The 21,026-nt window shown below is 34.1% G+C and overlaps 3 protein-coding genes across 17 annotated transcripts in view; 2 read left to right on the top strand and 1 right to left on the bottom strand.

The window, feature by feature from the left end:
- Positions 1-845, top strand: part of LOC100117842 (nucleosome assembly protein 1-like) — a 32,591-nt gene extending 31,746 nt beyond the window's left edge. For 3 of the 8 annotated variants that reach the window (XM_032601690.1, XM_032601692.1, XM_032601691.1), the window contains 2 exons: positions 82-192; positions 416-702. In XM_032601690.1, coding sequence (XP_032457581.1) covers positions 82-192; positions 416-426 — 122 coding nt within the window. In that variant the 3' untranslated portion in view covers positions 427-702. 8 annotated transcript variants of the gene reach the window in all.
- On the top strand, positions 840-3,648 carry LOC116416653 (N-acetylglucosamine-6-phosphate deacetylase). The gene is made up of 7 exons (XM_031925759.1): positions 840-1,532; positions 1,615-1,889; positions 1,973-2,102; positions 2,171-2,259; positions 2,385-2,529; positions 2,605-2,781; positions 3,052-3,648. Exons 1-7 carry the CDS (start codon positions 1,322-1,324, stop codon positions 3,252-3,254), a joined length of 1,230 nt encoding a protein of 409 aa, XP_031781619.1. The 5' UTR covers positions 840-1,321; the 3' UTR covers positions 3,255-3,648.
- Positions 3,637-19,270, bottom strand: LOC100680341 (mucin-1). Of its 8 annotated transcripts, XM_008209608.4 has the most exons (29): positions 18,931-19,269; positions 12,677-12,814; positions 12,162-12,219; positions 11,995-12,065; positions 11,262-11,438; positions 10,915-11,013; positions 10,059-10,157; positions 9,864-9,962; positions 9,692-9,790; positions 9,511-9,609; positions 9,334-9,432; positions 9,140-9,238; positions 8,970-9,062; positions 8,770-8,868; positions 8,573-8,671; positions 8,385-8,483; positions 8,203-8,301; positions 7,693-7,791; positions 7,517-7,615; positions 7,338-7,436; positions 6,912-7,010; positions 6,679-6,780; positions 6,045-6,143; positions 5,866-5,964; positions 5,696-5,794; positions 5,523-5,621; positions 5,327-5,431; positions 4,352-4,611; positions 3,637-4,199 (listed from the first exon to the last, which is right to left on the bottom strand). In XM_008209608.4, exons 2-29 carry the CDS (start codon positions 12,783-12,785, stop codon positions 4,116-4,118), a joined length of 2,940 nt encoding a protein of 979 aa, XP_008207830.1. In that variant the 5' UTR covers positions 12,786-12,814; positions 18,931-19,269; the 3' UTR covers positions 3,637-4,115. The 8 variants fall into 8 exon arrangements, with proteins under 8 accessions (XP_008207830.1, XP_016839663.1, XP_008207831.1 ...); XM_016984174.2 differs by lacking the exon at positions 6,679-6,780 and having other exon boundaries at positions 18,931-19,270; XM_008209609.3 differs by lacking the exon at positions 10,915-11,013.
- Positions 19,271-21,026: the final 1,756 nt, after the last annotated feature.

The raw sequence follows: 21,026 nt of genomic DNA on the forward strand, positions 1-21,026 counted from the left end.
ATAGAATTTAAGAGACAAAATACAAGTTGTTATAGATTGATTGGAAAAAAACAAATTAAACGGTACAATTTATTTTTATAGGTGAAGGTTTGGAGGATGAGGACGAGGATTACGAAGAAGATGACGGAGATGATGATGACGGAGATGATGATGATGATGATGATGAAGATGAAGAAGATGGCTCTCATTCAGGTGGGAAATTGCAAGAAGATGGTTCTCAACCTGCTGAATGTAAACAGCAGTAACCAATTATTCGTATAAAAAAATAATTGATACTGTTGGAGCGAAACTATTTTAAAAACAAGACATAAAAACTACTGGCTAATAACTGCCTAGATATCCTGCATCCGTGTCTTTGATTCATCGCTCTTTGTAAAATCAGTCTTTACTAATCATATCATGTCTCCTATTCCAGATGAAAACTAGATCAAAGGCAATAGCAACGAGAGAAATTTGGTAAAGAACATCTTGTCATCTTCAGCAATTAATTGCTTCATCTTGTACTATTATTACGTTTCTAAACAAACAGGAAATGTTTTTTCCAAAGAGATGCTACGTTAATACGTATAACAAATTTTTGGTACTGTTAAAGACATTTTAATACAAAATTTACAAAAACAAATTTGGCTGTTAGAAGGCAAAATTGTATGTACACGCTACATTTTTCTACAATAAAGGCAGATGTGTTTTTATTTTTTTCAATTTTGAATAAGTTTTATTCTAATATATAATATTATAATAGTTATTTAATTTTTTTTTTTTAACAATTCGAAACGTTTTAAAAAAATCTTTTATGTAATCAATTCTTTTCTACAATAAATGCATAAAGGTTTTTATTTTTTTCAACTTTGTTGTTTATTTGGAATGGGATAATTATTACCTAATGATGACCAATTAATATCAAACAGTGCGATTACTTATATCTTATAAAATAAACATGAGCTCCTTTCGTGATAAATTTTAAGTAGAATACGTAAAAAACCTTATGTAGGCGAGTTTTTTACCATTGTATGTATAAAAGCTGTTTCTATGTCATATATATCGCGGTTCAGTTCCAGCTAATAGTTGCCTTGTGATGATGTGATCACGTGCTGCGCATGTGTGGGTGTGAATATAGGCAAAAGCAATTATATAGTGACTTAGTATCTTTCAAGTGATCCACACAATAGCAGGGCGATACACGGCGTGTGTGTGAGGTCGGGCCAAGATTTGATAATGCTCAAAATGTATAATATTAATGACAATGCGAGATAATAAACGCGGTTTTGTAAGATAGTGGTCTTAGTTTTCTTCATGAGCTACTGAAGAGTGCGTGTCAAGTATGCCCGAGTTCACGCAAAGTCAGCTGAAACAGTTTTACAACTGCCAAATTTTGAGGCACGGAAAGATTATCATTGAAGATTTATGGGTGAGAGATGGAAAAATTATCGATCCAGAAAAAATCTTTTATGACGAAAAAATTGAGCCTACTGTTAAAGTAAATTGCAATGGAGCTATTATCTCCCCGGGTTATATCGACGTGCAAATCAATGGTTAGTTAACAAATTTTACTGCAAAACAATATTGCTTATTTTACATTGTACCTATTTTAATGCAAATATATTTTTTAATCAGGTGGCTTTGGTATTGATTTTTCATACAATATTGATAATGTAGAAGAAGGAATAAATACCGTAGCCAAAGAATTACTTGCCTCTGGAGTCACATCATTTTGTCCAACTTTAGTAACTTCACCAAAAGAAACTTACCACCAGGTTCTTCCAAAGATTAAAAAAAGGAATGGGGGAAAACATGGAGCTACTATTTTGGGTGTTCATGTTGAAGGGCCTTTTATAAGCCCATTAAAAAAAGGAGCTCATCCTGAACATTGTATCAGAAAATTTGAAAATGTAAGTTTTTAAATCTATAATACTAATTTATAGATAACATGAGTATTTCCTTAGTTTTTAACGTTTTTCATTATTTTTAACAGGGTTTTCAATCTCTTCTTGATATGTATGGTAGTCTTGAGAATATTTGCTATGTTACATTAGCTCCAGAAATAGAAAACTCGATGGAAGTTATTAGACAATTACGAAAAAATAATATCAAAATATCTGTTGGTATGTATATACTTTTAGTAATTTATGAGAGTAGACTCACATGATCAATGAATATGTATGTTTTCTAGGACATTCTGTATGTGACTTAAAACAAGGTGAAGAAGCAGTTAAAAATGGAGCAACATTTATAACTCATTTATTCAATGCTATGCTACCGGTATGTTGAGTCATCTTTGTTCTATATTTTTAGTACAATTAAGAATTATGCTAGATTCAAAAATCATAATTTTATAACATGCATAATTAAATTGATTTAATGTTGTTTTTGTTGTATACATCTAGTTCCATCATCGTGATCCAGGTCTAGTGGGATTGCTGGCATCTGATCAAATACCACTGGGCACAAGTGTGCATTTTGGAATAATAGCTGATGGAGTTCATACTCATCCAGCAGCTCTAAGAATTGCATATCGTATTCACCCAAAAGGTATGTACTCTTTCTGTTTGTTACATTAAAATTTGTTTTTATAAAGTATTTATTGATATTTTTTTCCCAAAATAGGCCTTGTACTTGTCACTGATGCCATTTCTGCTCTTGGTCTTCAAGAAGGAATTCACCAGTTGGGTCAATTCAATATTGAAGTAAGAAATAATAAGGCTTACATTGCAGGCACAGATACATTGTGTGGTAGTATAGCTGATATGTCAGAATGCGTAAGATTCTTCCAAAAAGCTACGGGTAAGTTATATTCTTAACAATTTTCAAAATATATTTGAATGTAGACAAACTATGGTTGAAGATGTTTTATGCATTTTTTTTATAAATATTCTAATTCTCTAAAATCTCTCCAAAGTCTAAATTGTTTACGATTCATTTATAAAATTCTTGATAAACTCTTAAGTTGTTAAAGGGGATCATCTTTATTTATAAGTTTATGAAATGACCACACTTGTTTGCATTATCTTGACAGTCTAATAAAATAAAATGAAATTGTCGCTTTAATTTCAGATTGTTCAATAGTTGAAGCTTTAGAAGCTGCAACCTTGCATCCAGCAAAAGCACTGGAAATAGAAACGGTGAAGGGAGTTTTGAATTTTGGAGCAGATGCTGACTTTGTGTTACTTGATAAGAATTTACAAGTGTTATCAACGTGGATCGCTGGCGACTGCGTGTACCAAAATTCTAAAAATGTTGAAAAAAACAATTCTTAAATAATGTTCAATAATTATAACCAGATTTTATATTTTTTTAATCACATAGCTTTGGAAAAAGCTAAAAACTCAAAGGGGCTGTGAAATTCTTGATGGCCAAATATCTATCACGTACATACCAATACTGCCAATAACATTATTATTAATGAGCCGTATATTTATGTGCATTTATAACAAATTAACTATGTATATGTATGATACATATTTCTTCACTCAGGTGCAATATAAATAATTCGTTACGTACTAATCAACGTAATGGTTTTGTTGGTACAACTTGCGTCGATTAATATTTTAAACAAGATATATTTTATACAAATGTGTGTATGTATTTGTTGTATATACACGACAGATCTATAAATTTTAATAAATTGACAAATTGCAATTTCGGTAAAAATATTGTTTTATTAATGTAATACAAAATAAGGGAGGTGCCTTTTACAAAAAGTGGTCTTAATTGTTAGAATACTTTACAAAAAAAGTAAATCTTCTTATTCTGATAACAAGCAAAGTATAAAAGTTTCTAAATCTTTAAATGAACAAGAATGTATTTTGAGAACTGTATTGATATACCAACTGTATATGGATCAGCAAGAATGAAAATGATATTTTTAGCATCACTAGAAAGCTCTTAGATCTCTGTTGGACTGCCTTTTAGGAACATTCAGCTATGTGTAAGCTGGCAATATACTTCTGATCATTGAAAGCTATTTTCAATTAATCAACGTAACAAACAATTCGATAAAATTAACAATATAAATATATATTTCGCAGTCTAAATAACACAGTTTGCTTAGCTGCAAAAATAAAATGTAAAATACAATTCAATTATTAAATTCAAAACTTAAGCAATATTAAATAATTTTAGTAGACTGCATCTTTTAAGTTACAAATGTAAGGTGAGTGCCTTATACCAAAAGTGTGAGCTGGAGGAACATCCAAAACCACCTGAAAAAGAAAATTCACATCTACATGAGGAATAAAAATCATCATTTAAAAATGAACATTTACAGAACGATGGATATAATTTGTAACATTTTTATACAAAAAGCCAATTTGAAGCATTTACAAAAGAAAAACGAATTTGGAAAAACACTCACTTTTTCGGGGCAGTGCGCACCGGGTCCGGGAATCTGTGAGTGATCGTTCGGTGTCTGATAGCGCGCGCTGATGCTGTAGGCAGGACTCTTTGATCGCACGGCGTCCGATTTTATGGACTCGTAGGAACCAGGTCCCGGAACCAGGACCCGATCGTCGGTAAAAACTTTCTGCCTCCCGGAAATTGAGAAGGCAGGAGCCGTTTTGATGTTGCTCTCCTTCGTTCCACCAAGAGATGAAGGTATGTTGTAAACATTCGGAGCTAAATAATGATGATTACACTCATTAAATAATAATAATAATAATAATAATAATGGTGACATTATTGTTGTTAATAGTTTATAGGTTTGAAAAGTTCAAATTCACTCAATTTTCATTACGTTGGGTATTGAAATTATCAATAAGACAGAATGTGGAGGACAAATGAATTTGTAATCAAACCGCAGTTTATTAAAAGTTTGTATATCCTTAATACCTTTCTTATTTTATTTCATATTTTTTAAACGTAATAATTATTATTGTTATGTTAATTTTTGCTTGAAAACAGAATCAGTTTTTAGTCATTATTTGAGTACCATTTTAATTTTTTTAATGTTATTTGTAATGTATTATTTATAGTATATTATAATTGCATTATTTATCATAAAAATATTATGCATAGTTATATAGAAATATTTATTAATTATACCATGCACAGCGATCCTTAACGCTTTTTACATACTCTCTTCTTTCATCCTTCATAGCTTACAACAATTTTACATGTTATATTTACAATATACATAGTTATATTTTATACAGTTAATAGTTCAGATTACCACATTGCTATAGAACACATTATGTGCGAAGATATATTAAGGTTTACGTCATGCATTGCGTAAATTGGGAGTGCAAAGATACGTGAAAAATATATTATTAAAAGTGTATAAGTATATGTACTATAGAGTGATAATATGTTAAAATGAAAATTTCGTCTTTACCGGGAACATTTTCAGTGTCTGTGATGGATGTTTTTAAACCGAATGAATAGCTATATGCTGTTTGCAAGATTGACATAGCTTTTTCTGGACAGTACTGTCCTGGGCCTTGAGAAGATAAGATTTTTATTTTTATTTATCAATGTCAGTATTTTCAATTTCTGCTATAACGCGAGCGCCTATACTCGATTTAACAAACCTGGCATATTATTTCTGTCAAGCGACTCAACTTTGAGTCCGAAACTATATTGTGGCGTATTATCTAACTTCACGTTTTCTGGGCTGTACGCTCCAGGAGCTACATTATATCACGTATAATAAAAATATTATAATAATCAATTGATAAATTAATATTCATTAAAGTATTCATACCTGGAACATCATTCGGTTTTTCTGGATGATGCTTGCTACTTAAACTGTAACTTGGACCTTTATCTAATCTTACTTTTTCTGGACTATACGTTCCAGGTGCTAAACATATCGTATATAATTGGTATCAAATATCATTTAGACCCATACAATTTTAATTAATCAATTTTTACCTGGAATATTGTCGGTTTTATCGAGGGACGTTCGGCGGCCAAAGCTGTATTGCGGGGAACTAGCAATAATAACCTTCTCTGGACAATATGTTCCTGGAGCTAAAAAAGTTATTCAAAATTTATTTGCTCTGTAATGTATGTTAGTCTATATTTTGTGCATATGTTAAATTTATGCGCACCAGGAATATCATTTGGCTTCTCAGTTTGCGCTTTTATTCCAAAAGTATATTGGGGCGATTTATCAAGATTCATTTTTTCTGGGCTGTATGTTCCAGGAGCTGTAGCGATAACATTGATGATGTATTATTTTATTAAAATATTTGCGGTAAAAGTGAAGAAAATTACGCAACACTAACGCTAAAAGTCTTATAAGTTATATCTGGTAAAATTTTTGTAAATAACAATGTTTTGCAACATGTATTATTTTTGTGTTATGTTAGTTTATATACATATAAGAAGCATTAATCCAAGTTATAATTCTGATTGTATTTGCAATTTGCATTAGTGATTCAAAGCATTATTTATTTTTTAATATTTATATGTATAGTTATCCTTTTAATATTGCGGCACAAAAAAAATTTTCCCAGTTCCCTAGTAGAAAATTGACCCTATTTCTGGACAGATTTTTTGGCCAATGCGTGGCAAACTAAAGTATTGTCAGAAATTCGGTTCAGAGTATTTCAAGTACTTTCTAGATAAAACTCATTTTAACGCGCGTTGACCAGAAATTCTGCCCAAAAATAGGGTCCATTTTCTGACATTTATAAGAATTATTCAATACATTTTATTAAGGATCAGTATAAACACCTTTACCTGGAAAATTGTTAATCTTATGCAGAGGTTTTCTGTTACCAAAGCTATAATGAGGTATGTGTTCCAGATTTTTAATCCTCTCGGGGAAATAATGAGCAGGGCCTAGTATAAGTTAATCAGGCGTCATAATTAAGTTCCTGGAGAAGAAAATTATTTCCACCCACTAGATTGTCTAGTACTACCGCTACACCACTAAAATTCGCTTTTTTTTGCATATTCTTTATAGTTTATACCTGGATTGTTATTGGGTTTTTCGGATGGAGCTTTTCCTGATATACTAAATTGAGGTCCTTTGTCTAAATTTACTTTTTCGGGACTGTACGTTCCTGGTGCTAAATTTTGTTTTGAAAAATATGATTAAATTCGATTATCAAGCATATTTTGACTGCAGCTAGGTTTCTCAAAAAAAGCTAACAGCTACAACGAATAAGCAAGTACCAAAACTAATCTATATCACCAATCAATACAATATCAGTGCCATTAATACTATAATACATGTTTAAATTTCAAAATCTAAAGTAATTAATATTTAAACTAATAATATTGTACTCACACTGACAAGGATTTTAACTTTGAAGCTTTACCATGTAATGAATCATTGCATAATTTAATCTCGTTACAAAAATTAAATCTATTATTTATTACAATGTTGTACAAACCTGGCGAATCAGTTGGCTTTTCAGACTGATGTTTACCGCTAATACTGAACTTTGGACCCTTATCAAGATTTACTTTTTCTGGGCAATATGCATCAGGAGCTATTCAAAAAATATATTTCGTTAAGAAAAAATAACACGAAATCGTATATTTTATATCAAAGATAATGAATGCAATTTACCTGGCGTATCACTGGGTTTTTCATAACGAGCTCTACCACTCAAAGTATATTCAGGTCCTTTGTGAAGATTTACTTTTTCTGGGGCATAGCTACCAGGTGCTAAATAAGGATTGTGTAAATTATAGTAAATTACATTCTCATTCTGATACTATTTTAAAATAGTGCACAACAAGTACCTGGATTAGTATTTGGTTTTTCAGGAGATGCTTTTCCACTAAGACTGTATTGAGGTCCTTTATTAAGATTTACTTTTTCTGGACTATAAACTCCAGGTGCTAAAATATTATCTTACGCTATATATATATATATATATATATATATATATATATACACACATATTTCAATAGTACAAAAAGTATAAATCAAAATAAATTATTGGAGTCTGCTAGCTTCAAAATAAAAAAAAATAGAGAATACAAGGAAGTTTAAAAAATTTTAAACTATATGTCTTCTTTTATTATTAAAAATTAGATTATTTTGTATGAGTACTAAGAGATGAAAAATGGTTTTAGATGGATTTTAGATTACACGAACATTAAAGTAATTAAAAACATTGAAAGCCTACACTTAAGTTATATGCTTTTTATCTATAAATATCTAATAGTGAATTATTGGCACATACAAAAAGATTAGATAACCGTGTAGACGTATGTACTTTATTGATTTCTTAATAAAAGCTTATTTACCTGGAGTATCACTAGGCTTATCTGTTGAATGTTTCACGCCAAAACTATATTGAGGAGTATGATTTAAATTTACTTTTTCTGGACAATATGTTCCTGGCGCTGTAATTGTTGTAAATTTTAATTATAATAAAAGTAATATTAGAATTGAACTGGGATATGCAATATAGGTCAATTTAAGTTACCCGGGACGTCATTTGGTTTTTCCGAGGGACCTTTGCCACTTAAACTGTACTGTGGACCTTTGTCAAGGTTTACTTTTTCAGGACAGTATGCACCAGGAGCTAAAATTATAAATTATTTTTATACATTATGTAATCTTGTTATATTCTTTTGTTGTCAAAAAAATATTTGAATACAGCTAAGTTATTACCGGGCGTATCACTTGGCTTATCATGAGAAACTTTTAATCCAAAACTATATTCTGGAGACTTATTCAAATTACACTTCTCAGGACAGTATGCACCAGGAGCTAAAGCAATGTTTGAAATTACAGAGTAACAATTAAAAAAAAGTAAAAATAATATAGTAAAAAATGTATAGTACATTTTATTTGAATTCGCACAGTACCTGGCAGGTCATTTGGTTTTTCAGCGAGTCCTTTACCACTTATGCTAAATTGAGGACCTTTGTCTAAATTTACTTTTTCAGGGCAATACGCACCGGGAGCTGAAACGATAACAGACATGTGAATGAATAACGTTTAGCTAAAAAGTAAACAGCTGCGCATTATAAATAATAGATATAATAAATAAGCAACAAATATTTACCTGGCGTATCGCTCACTCGGTCGAACGATGGTCGTTGTCCAAAACTGTACTGTGGACCTTTGTCGTGTAATTCTGGTGAATAAGTTCCTGGAGCTAAAAAATTTAATTTTGTTTAAAAGAGGACTAATTTCTTTGCTTAACGCTGTAAGTGTCATTCAAAATTTTCGTACCAGGTTTGTCGTCTGGTTTGTCGACGTGATGTTTGCCGCTTATGCTATATTGGGGACCTTTATCTAAATTAACTTTTTCCGGAGAATATGTTCCAGGAGCTAAAATTTAATAATACACGTATACATATAATTGAATTCATCCATACAAATCAGCTACACTAATATTTAGCTAAAAAATAATTATGAATTGTAACCTGGAGTATCGCTCAATTTTTCTACAGATGTACGTCGTCCAAAACTGTACTGTGGGCTGTGATCTAAATAACACTTCTCGGGTGAGTAAGTACCTGGAGCTAAAAGTTTTAGATGTTATTATTTTCCCAAACTGTAATCTTTTTGACTGTAACACATAGAAATGATAAAAATCTTACCAGGTCTGTCATCCGTTTTGTCAACATAATTTTTGCCACTTATACTGTATTGTGGACCTTTATATAAATTTACTTTTTCTGGGCAGTATGTTCCCGGAGCTGTAAGGCGATAAATGTATCGTAAATTTGTCTGAATAGCAATATATTATTTTTCAAATAATATAAACATTAATATTGTTACCAGGTGTATCGCTTAATCGATCAGCCGACGTTCTACGACCGAAACTGTATTGTGGACTCTTGTCATTTACGAATTTTTCAGGTGAATACGTTCCAGGGGCTGTAATTAAGTTTTAATTTTAATAAAAATACAAACAATCAGTATTTGGGTAAATGAAAATCAATATTTCTACCAGGTTTGTCATCAGGCTTTTCTACATAATTTTTTCCACTTAAGCTAAATTGCGGACCCTTGTCAAGATTTACTTTTTCGGGACAGTATGTTCCAGGGGCTATAGTAATAAATTAAAATCGTCTTTATCTATTATTCTTTATTCAATATTATTGTGTTGTGTGAAAAGATTCCAAAACTAAAGGATTTTGTTTACCTGGTGTATCACTCGGTTTTTCGATGGCTGTTCGATGTCCAAAGCTGTATTGGGGTGAGTTATCGAGACGAACTTTTTCTGGGCAGTAAGAACCAGGTGCTATATATTAAAAAAAAAAAAAATATCAAGAACTTTTTCAGACAGTATAATTCTGAACAAATGTTCATTATAATAAATAGCGATCAAGTTAAATAAACTAAGAGCGCTGCAGCAAGCAGTTTTAATAAGCTTGTATATGTATGTATACAAAAAATTATAGTAAAATATAGAATATACATCGGATTCGTGCATGCAGTGATTTCATTCGCCACTAAGTATATACGCAGAAAAATGCATTAGTTATACAAAAAGCTTTACATGAATTGCCTTCTATTAATATATAACACGTGTCACACACCACTTAAAAACATATACATATCTTCAAAATAAAGTATTTATACCTAATATACGTTTTTTAATCATAGATGATAAATTACTTGTTTAATTTCTATGGTATACAGGTATTATAGCTTAAGCGTTAAGTCTGAAATATACAACATATATTTAAAAAATAGTACATATTATCATTTTATTACGATAAATTCAATATACTCTTGTTAAGAAATTGACCTCGTAATTTTTGCATCTTGACTTTATTATTTTCCTAACTTTGTTAACGTTACGTTCTGCGAGTGGTTATATTGTTAATTATATTCATATAATATTGTAAGCCTGTTTATTGCATCGTTAGTTTTCTTCTTTTCTCTGTGTCAAGCTGATTTTATATGCTTAACTATAGGCCAATGCAGAAGACGCTTAAGTTATTCTGAAAATTAAACCATGAAGTATATCATGCGCTATCGCAATATGTAATTACCAGGGATTTCGCTTGGTTTATCCACTACGTGTTTCATTCCAAAAGAAAATTCAGGACCGGAATGATCGAGTTTTACTACGGCATTATAATCTCCCGGCGCTAAAGATCACCGTGGAAAATTATAGATTAACATATATAAGAGTGTTGCATTTTTATCCCTCGTCAGCAATTAGACAAAATAAATTTGATAAAAATTGATTCTGTTTTCAATGTTATTATTAATAAAATATATAATATTGTATGAGGCGAAAATATTGAAAATATTATTCGTGAAAAAATTTAATTTAGTAAAAATTATTAATTTTAAAGTCAAAATAATTCAACGTGGTATAGTAAACAAAACTTACCGGGTGTATGATTAACTTTCTCTATTTGCGTTTTGATGCCAAACGAGAATTTGGGTGAGTTGTCGGAAATAATTTTTTCAGCTTTTTGTGGGTCATAGTCGCCTGGCGCCGGAGTTGTTTCGATTTTTCCAGATTTCGTGCGCCCGTGCAATGACAACGCAGGTGCCACGTCCTTTCCTGTACCAAAGAGAGGAGTAAATTTTACTTGTAAAAATTCTTAGCAACTTATTATATATAAACGTTTGACAAATGTATAGCTTATGGGCATTCTTATGTTGATTATATAATAGGTATATAACATTTTGTTAAATAATTTTTCTTGTTCCAAATATCTTGATAATAAATCAAATATATAGAGCCAAAAAATAAGAAATAAATTTGTTTATCAAGAAGCGTAAAAAACAAGTAGAACGTATTCCTGACTGGAGGAATAAAGGAATTTCGTGAATGTTCCAAGCGCGGCCAAACCAGCTCATTCCTGCACTGCCTATAAGTTTGATCGATACACCGGCATCTTGTTGCGCTCAATTTTACACATTTACTCAGACGACGTCTTCAAGAATCTATAAGCTTCTTCCCTAAACTCAATTTTTTCTGATTCCGTTCATGTATATTTATCAGAAGCTGATGAATATAATTATATTGATTCTATACTATATCCTTATTTTTATAACTATTTTTAATGTTCAAGTTGATTTTGATAATTATTTAAATCGAAAAATTCTACTATTACCTTTCGCACTAAGACCAGATATGTTGTATTGACCAGGTCCTGGTCCAGGGCTGCCATTTTTATTCGAGTGTCTGGAACGCATGGACAGATACAATATTTTATTATTATGTATTATGCTAGATTAACTTTAAATTATATATGTTCGTTGATCAACTTTATTCATATACCTGCTTCCGAACGAAAAAGCTGGAGCTCGTCCCTTTTTTGAATCAGTCATGGTTTTTCCTAAAAAACAAAAAATCATAAATTCGAACTGCCGGATCAATCCAATGATTTTAGTAAACTACTCTTAATATGTATAAAGAGTAACGAAGTTTGTTCAATATTTAAACACCCGCCCTCAGATCAAAGTAAAGGATGCTGATACTAAAATTAGATTGAAAATTCCTATAATATAATACAAGAACATAATATCTTGTATGTAAAATAAGAAAAAGCAGCATGGTTGAGATATCATTCAAACATAAAGTAGATACACTCGTTTTACTGTACTTGACCTATTCTACTTACATACTACGATATGCCGTTTAGGATATTTGCCTATCTCTTCGTATGACAAATATACCCGTTTGCTTTGATCTATTAATAGTTCAACATCGCATGAAATTTAGCCAATCGGAGAAAATCCTCTCACGCATCGCGTGTTCCGGTAAGCCTCATCAAAACAAATCCAAATACCCACCTATAAGAGGTGGCAGAGTGACGCAAGCGGGTCCGGGGGTGACGAACTCCGCGGCGATCGGTCCCCTCCTCTTGGTCGGTGTCCAGGGTCTCTGAGTTAGTCCACCCATCGCGATCGATTAAATTTCCTCAGCTGCACCTGGAATAAGCGACGCGAGAAAAACGTGTAAGCAGAGACTGATGGAGATCGGCAAGCGCTACGCGCCGGGGATTCGAGCGTGGGCGCATTACTTACTCATCGGCGAGACGCGACGACGTTAAGGCCAGGGTCAGCCGCGCCAAGGTATATTATATGTCTACAGAGTGTGTATGTGTATGGGAAAATTGGGTCAAGAGCGCGGCTCACCTGAAAATCAGTGGGACGCATGTTGCGGATAACAGCTGCGCGAGAACGCGTATGTCATCTTGAGCTTTATATGCGCTTACGCGGAAGGATGCTGATACGCTTTTGTGTCCGTGGGTGGATCGAGTGTGAATGATTCTTTGAGGATTTCTGGCGGGTTTAAAATAATTTATGGCCGTGGGTCATCATTCGTTTGAGATCGTCGTTCACTATGGACTTTTTGAAAGCACACTTATATGCTACACACAATATTACAGCTTTTATCAAAATTTTATTTTCACGTATTCCCAGCGTTGCTGATGGAGATTAGCATCTTCGATATAACGTACGTGCAGAAATATATTGAGGTATAATGGCCGTGTTTTCGCAAAATAATAGGGGTTCCCTTCTAAATGCATATCGCAGTTCCTATTATATTATTTCGATATGAGTGTCGTTACTACTACTTTAAAGGAATAAGAAATATGCAGATTCTTATAACGTGAGAAACTCAGTTTTCCTATGGCTGGAATAATACCCATAACGGATTTTACTCTGATGCTTGATACCGCAATTGCGAAGGGAACAGATACGTGTTATGCACTGTGTACGGTCATGCCTGTACATTATTTACAGTCATAGCTTTTCAAACAGTGACTAGACTGTTCAATAATATAGCAAAATCCAACCATCCATCAATAACGAATTCAACATACCACACTAGCCGCCAATACCCAGAAACAACGTTCTCCACACGGTACAGATCAAACCCATATCCTATCCAACGCTCTCAGATGACTCAGCATCCACACGCCTGGCCGCGATTATATTCGGCGCGCCGATTTGAAGTGCGCGTATTCGCGCGCGCGCGCGCGCGAGAGAGAGGAGCAAGAAAAAAAAAGAGTATAGACGGTTGCGGTGGGTGAGCGTGAAAGCCCGCCATGGGCATGCTCTTATAAGGTGCTCGTTCCGTCCTCACTCTGTCTCTTTCTCGCTCTCGATCTCCGCGTATTCTACTTGTTCTCGCGAGGACATTACCGTTGCGTAATGTGCTCAAGACGCTTGTAAATACGCGCACCTAGCTACCCTTCGCTCATTGTTTTTCGCCGTAATCGCGCAGCGCGATGACAGTAGTTGTCTTGCCTTTTTCGGGGGGTGAGTATACGCCTCGGGTGATCCGGAATCGTTGTTCAGGGACTCGCGTAAAGGTATTTCTCCGAGTGCAGAGTCGTTATTTGTTCCTTTTCCAATGCTTTTCGGTTGCGAAATTGAGTTTACGCCGATGATGCAGTCTTTGGGATTACGACAGACTTATGTTTTTTGTTTTGCTTTTTTTCATAAAGAATTATACCGAGTCGAATGTGATTATTGTGATTGACGAATCGATGAGTTGGGATTTGGAGCGCTTGGCATTGCCGAACTTCCGTGTGTTTATGCGCAGATGATTAGTCATTTCTGTGTGCCGACTTATATATGTATTTTGAAAATCAACACATCAACTACATAATATGATCGTAATTACAATGAATTCGTTTCTGAAATCATGCTCTATTATTAGAACCGTCAGTTTAGGAATCGATAAACTGCAAATAGTAGGTGCATACCTGGAGTTTGATATGTAACTCATACAGAATTCGGTCTACTTTTTCAATTCCTTAGCATTATAATATCGTATGTTGATTAAGTTTTGCAAGTATAATTTATATGTAACTGATGCTTGAATGAAAAATGAATCAATTTTATTTTGGAAGGATTGATATAATCGGCGCTTTTAATAGATGGGCCTAGTCTACGAATCAATGACCAAACAATAACTCTTAAAAGATCTTCGTTTGCAAATCATCAGCCATTATTATTCTCTATGGGTTTCTCGTTTACCGTTATTTTTATGGTCATACGCGATTTCATTTGTACCCATTTTACTGTTAATTTTTTGTTCACCTTTTGAAGAAGTTACACAGTATGCATCTGACTCATGCAGGCGCCTGAACACTTAGAGACATGTATTACCACAAACATTATCTAGTAGTTAATAATTTCCATCTATGAGCTTCTTTCGATCTTTGCGTAATGATAACTGTTCATAATTTTATATTTGCATAGCCATATAAACCAGTTTATTTTTTTTTTATGCAGCGTTTGATACACTTGTTTAATCATTATGGGCGTAATACGTATATACGTTGCAGTAACATTTTGTTTGTTACGATTAGCAAATGTCCATGGTTAGTGACAAAGTGAATATAACATTAGGAAGCCAAACAGTTAAAACGCTTGGGTAGAGACCAATACAATATACTATATATTTTCTTTAGGACTTCTAATGACTTGGGGTGGCTATGAATCACAATATTCTTACAAACTACTATATCTTCCTCGTGATATCAATTCGCAAAACATCATAGTTTGTAGCATTATATAGTTTGTACTCGGTACAAAAAATAACAAAAAATATACGTGCAAATCATTCGGCTCATAATTAAGAGACGCAGGCAGTTTATGGTATTTCGATTCGATAAATCAAGCTCTTCCGATAAGCCGCGCCGAGATGCTCGAGAGTCGCGCGAGATCTCTGAATTATTGCTGTGAGCGTGGGCAATCCACATCTGTGATAGTTCCACGAATTAGCGAGGAAACTATCACGTGGATAAGTATAGCTTTTTGTTGCTGCTTTTTTAGTATTGTTTTTTTTTTTTAATTTATTCAGCATATTTTGTGCGGATCTTATTTTATTCGCGTGGTGCATTGGAATTAGTAAAGTAAATTTTTAGTTTAACTTAAATTATAATATGTGAGTTTTATTGCTAAAATAATATTTGGATTAAGTATTTTGCGCTTTAGAATGAAAATAACTTTTTTTTAAAGGTGGCTCAGATTTTTTCTCAGAATTAGACGGTGACGATGAGAGATTTTCGTAACTGTCACTGTGTCTCTATAAGGGCAAACGTACCTGTGACTTAGTACTGAAGAATGTTGCTTGGCAGATCTCGCAGATTTTGGAATAGACAAACTCGGCTCTTTTCAACTTAACTATAATGAGTCTTACGATCATTTAATGCAATGTTTACACCCTATTATGCAGGCCAAAAGTAGTTTGACAATTGCTCAAATATCATCAAACTATTAATATTCAAGTATCAAACTTGTAAATTCTCATAATCTATTTTTATTTAAGATGCACCTATCTTCCTATCAAGACTATAACCACACATCTCGGCTAGTTCACTAACGATCAACAAAGCGTGCCTAATCGTCGCTCCAGAACGGATGAAAAAAAAATTACGTCACCATGCATATAGCGATTTCCGCGCCCGTAAAATTATGCCGAGAACAACAGCGATATCCATCGTCATCAGCTCGTAAACGATCTTGCATATCCATCATCGTCACGATCATCGCCTTGTCGCGCGCACTGGACAGCCCTGAAATCTCGCCACACTCCATAAACGACAAATAATACGCTCGTTACGAAGATGGCGACCTTTAACCCACACCCCTGACGACGATGATGATGAGAGAAAAATCAACCAATCGCACTGAGAATATAATGACGCAAGTCTGTGTTCGATCGCTATTATAGGAGCCACAGGATTTCATTGGAGCCACCACCGAGTATGGAGATGAAAGCACGATCGTGATGTTGCCGATTTGGCGCTAGACCGGCTTATTATTATACCGATCAACGTCGAACCTCCGTAAGAAAGCAACCTTCGGACTTTCGTAGGTAAGTATCAATTATTTTTAAACAACTTGAGCCGATTTCTGCGCGCTTGCATGCTTAATTAGTCGGTCTTGGTTTAATGAGAAATGCAGCTCAATATCGCCGGTTGCGTTAAATGTGTCAAGGTGTGGAGAAGGGTGGCTGAGGCTGAGAGAACGTTATTTGACAGTTTCGTGAAATACTGCAAATTAAATGCGACATGGTTCGGAAACCGTGTGCATATAGCTATAGATATGTACGTGAAAGTGCGCGTTCATTAACCGATGCTAATTTTACGAGCGCATCATAACCGACTGCTGCACTCATCGTGCAACGATTGTTATCTAACTCTTAGTATTGTCTCTGCAGTATATTAGATTGTGTATAGCGCAGTTAAAGTTTATTGATGCGTGAAAGACTATTGACAGAAATTATTACGGCATATTAATTTTATATTTATACGAATTTACTTTTTTAAAAAATGTCAACAATAGACGATTCGTCACCTTCCACAAACCGCACAGTAAACAACACAGCGCACGTCTAGGTAGATCTCGATCAAAGCCTTACCGTAATCGGAACGTAATCAGGCCATACCGAGAGAGTGTTCGAGTCGAGGAGAGAATGAGAAACCGAGATTGAAAATCGCAAGAGCGCACGACTAACGGACAGCGCTTATTCGAGGCTTTTGAGAGCGATTAATGCGTCTCGATAGTCCAGACGCTTATCTGCAGTTTATCGGCGTCAGGTAAGACCGTTAACACGTCGACTCGAGGGAGCTGTTTTACATGGGTACTCGTGCCTTGTTTTACATGAGGCGATTTGTTTGTCAGTCTTTGCTGTGCACGAGAGTAATAAACGTACACACGTTTTCGGATAAGTGCCTCTGCAATTCAATTTTAGTGCGAGCTTAACTGTCCGTTGTGCGGTTTTGATTTTGTAAAGAAGTGGTTTTCGGCGTGTGATTAAATCGGTTGTTTTTTAATCTAGATAAATGTCTTTTCTGCTTTTTTTATGAATAAATCTATATAGCGTAGTTGTTTTTTTTAAATGTCTTTTGCTAGACAACTCTATGCATGCATGTTACATACATACAAAAATCTGATTGTGATAGCAAGCCGAATTGAAATTTTCTCTATAAAAAAAAATTCGTTATGAACTTTACTCCAAAACTTCTACTTTGTCTTGAAAAAAGATTACTTTTGTTAGCTTGTATGAAGATTCTTGTAAATTCTCTAAATTTTGATAAGATTACTCCGATAGTAGTACACACACAATCCATCATCGCAGGTACGGCATACCGATGACGTAAACATTTCAAGTCGTACAAGAGAATGATGTCACGTTCGCGTATTTCGGGTAACAAAACATTGAAGCTGAATATGTCAGTATACCGACATGTGATTTATCGGGAGATGTATGCACACAATATTTCAATACCACAACATCAAACGCACTGCAAGCTTCTATAAGCCTATTATCGCGGCATGCTTTAACATATCATTTAAGCTTATGAAATATCGATCAATACACGCGGTTTTTTGTAAATTATATAACGACACAAATTAAGTTATAACGTTGTTTATTTCAAACAGTCTTATTGCCGAACTTATGCCCGACATAACATCAAAAAACTGGACACCTGTACTAATTCTTATTCAAATTGACTTTTCGTAAATAGCTAGCTTCTGTGGTAAAATCGGTAAGTTTATATTGGCACGCATCAGCGCCGCACAGAAAAATACGAGATAAAAAAGCCGTGAATTAAAATTTTACAGAGACAGACTGCAGATAAAACCTCCCGGAATGTAAGTACAAGGAGAGAGACAAACAAAGGATCGTCTGCAAAGAAGGTCCCTGACATTCACAGCCGGCTCGCGAGCGAATCATCCGCGCAGCCGATGAGAATTATTTACATCGGGTATATAAGTGCGCGCATATATTTTCGAAGGACGTATCGCCAATAGCGCTAATCTCGGAATCGCGACGTTTTATTGAAAGCAATTAAATGTCGCCTGAGAGCTAGTAAAGCTAGCTAAAGTAAATCCTCCGATTGAACGTCGGTGAATTGATGAGACCGTGTTTTTATATTTTCAAGTTATATATCGTCGCTAAATGCACTGTACACGAGCCTTGAATTTTATCTAAAGAATTTATCATTTTTAAATTTTAATCTTTGTACAGAAGATTAGTAAAAGTGTATCTAAATTATTCTACTTGTGCGTTTACTTACCCTAGTAGTTTTTTCCAATGCAAGCACAATAAGTTGGCAGAATCTTCGAAAAATCCACAGAGCTCGCTGCAACAGTCCAACTGAAAATTTCTCAGTATAATACACGAGATAAATCGAACAGCGTAAATAACCGCGATACACCGGCCTATCGAGTCTCTATAAAGAAGCACTAGCAGAATCGGCACTGTACAGCGTCGTTCGCGTAAAAATAAATTGAGTCTACGTAGATATATATGTATCAAGTTGGATCGTTCGCTCGTCAGATATAGAAGTGGCAACGTGCGACTTCGCCGGCCGACTGAGGAGCGCGCGAATAGTAGGACTGGCCGTATAGAAACTCACTGCTTCTCGAGCTGTCTCGTCTCGTGCGCGCGAGGACTCGTGGGGGCTTACATATATATACACACGTGCGCGTAGAGACGGACGCAGGATCTTATACCTGGCGCGTGAATAGCAGCGCTTTTCTCCTTCCGCTGTCGGCGCAAGCGCGCTTTCGTCGCATGAGATCGAGATGAATTTGACTTTTTTTGTCAAGGAAATTTTAACACAGAGCAGAATATGAAATTTTCATTCGTGAGCGTCCGTGATTTTGATATTTCGTTTTATTGATAATGATTACTTTTTGGATCGATTATTGTTGACTCATGTAGTTCGAGAAGTTAAAGATTAAGAGTGCACAGTTAAAACTCAATACAACGAGGAAATGCAATGAGTGTAGCTGCGAATTTTAAAGGATTTTCTATTGTACTGAGATGTAATTAGCTGAATGTTCTAAAAATAATTTTAAAAATTAAATCAGCGAATATTTGTAATATTCATGATTAAAGAAAATTTAAGTCATTTTGCAACGATTATACACGCTAAGTAAAAGTGATCACTTTTTTGCCTATACTTTTTGAACTCAGAATATTTCCTTCGGGTATTGTTGGCGTTAGCTTATTAAAAAATGTGTAGTACAGTGCAATGATATCATAATTCATGGATGTACGAATAGAAACAAAATTTGCTTTTTAATTATTCGATATCATTCATTTGTAAAACAATCAAATAATTTTTGTTTCAAATCAATTGAATGTAATTTCTCTCATCAAGATTATATACGAGATAATATCCATGCAACCGTCAGCTTGCACGATGATGCTGTTAATGTACGTTCTATATAGTTTAACTCACTCGTTCCGCCTTTTCTCAATGAGCTTAATTACTGTATTATACACTCCGTATGATAGAGATCCGGGGAAAGCTTCCACATGTAGAATATCATGATGCTACACACTCGCAGACACTTGTACGCGTCAAGAATTTCAATCAAACTTTACTTTTTGAATGGCTTTGTATTACAGTCTTATCTTCACTAGAGGTAAAATAAAGTGTTCGAATGATGAATAATACCTAAAAATAACTATATATATATATATATATATATATATATATATATATATATATATATATGTGTGTGTGTGTGTATTATCTTTTCGATCGTGAACGAATTATTTACAAAAAATCACAGAAATTAATGATAAAAATGATGACATATGCGGTCTAAGTTTAAATGAACGAGTAATGAATATACGTTTCAATTATATAAATGCGAGCATACACTCAAAAACTTAATGAATTGCGTTTAAATTGATGATTACGAGAAATATTTTACTGTACAATTTATTACACCAATAAATTACTCATACAAGCCCACCGCATTGCCAGTACCTCCAGACAACACTGATAAATTAAAAATAAAATATACAATGAAATCGACCGCACACGTATTACCATAATAAAGCTCGACAAAGGAGGTGGTCCAAAAATCGGTCACACAGAAAAAAAAGATATACGTACATCTCGCGAGTTTGCGAGGGGATGCGTGGGTTGCGAAATATATAGCAGCACGTCCGATTAAGGCCGAGAAGAAACTCGCATTTCCTTGCCTACATGTATAGGTGTATATATCTTATACATATTACGCTCGTGTTTTGCGCTTGTGTGTATGAGAGAGAAAGAACATCAGCATAAGGTCACGCCTGATTTCAAGAACTTTCCTTTTTTTCGACCCTTTGAGCTGTGCAAGGAGAACCGGCGATTTAATGTTTTAAACG

The sequence above is a fragment of the Nasonia vitripennis genome (genome assembly GCF_009193385.2).
Source record: "Nasonia vitripennis strain AsymCx chromosome 3 unlocalized genomic scaffold, Nvit_psr_1.1 chr3_random0004, whole genome shotgun sequence".
NCBI lineage: Eukaryota > Metazoa > Arthropoda > Insecta > Hymenoptera > Pteromalidae > Nasonia > Nasonia vitripennis.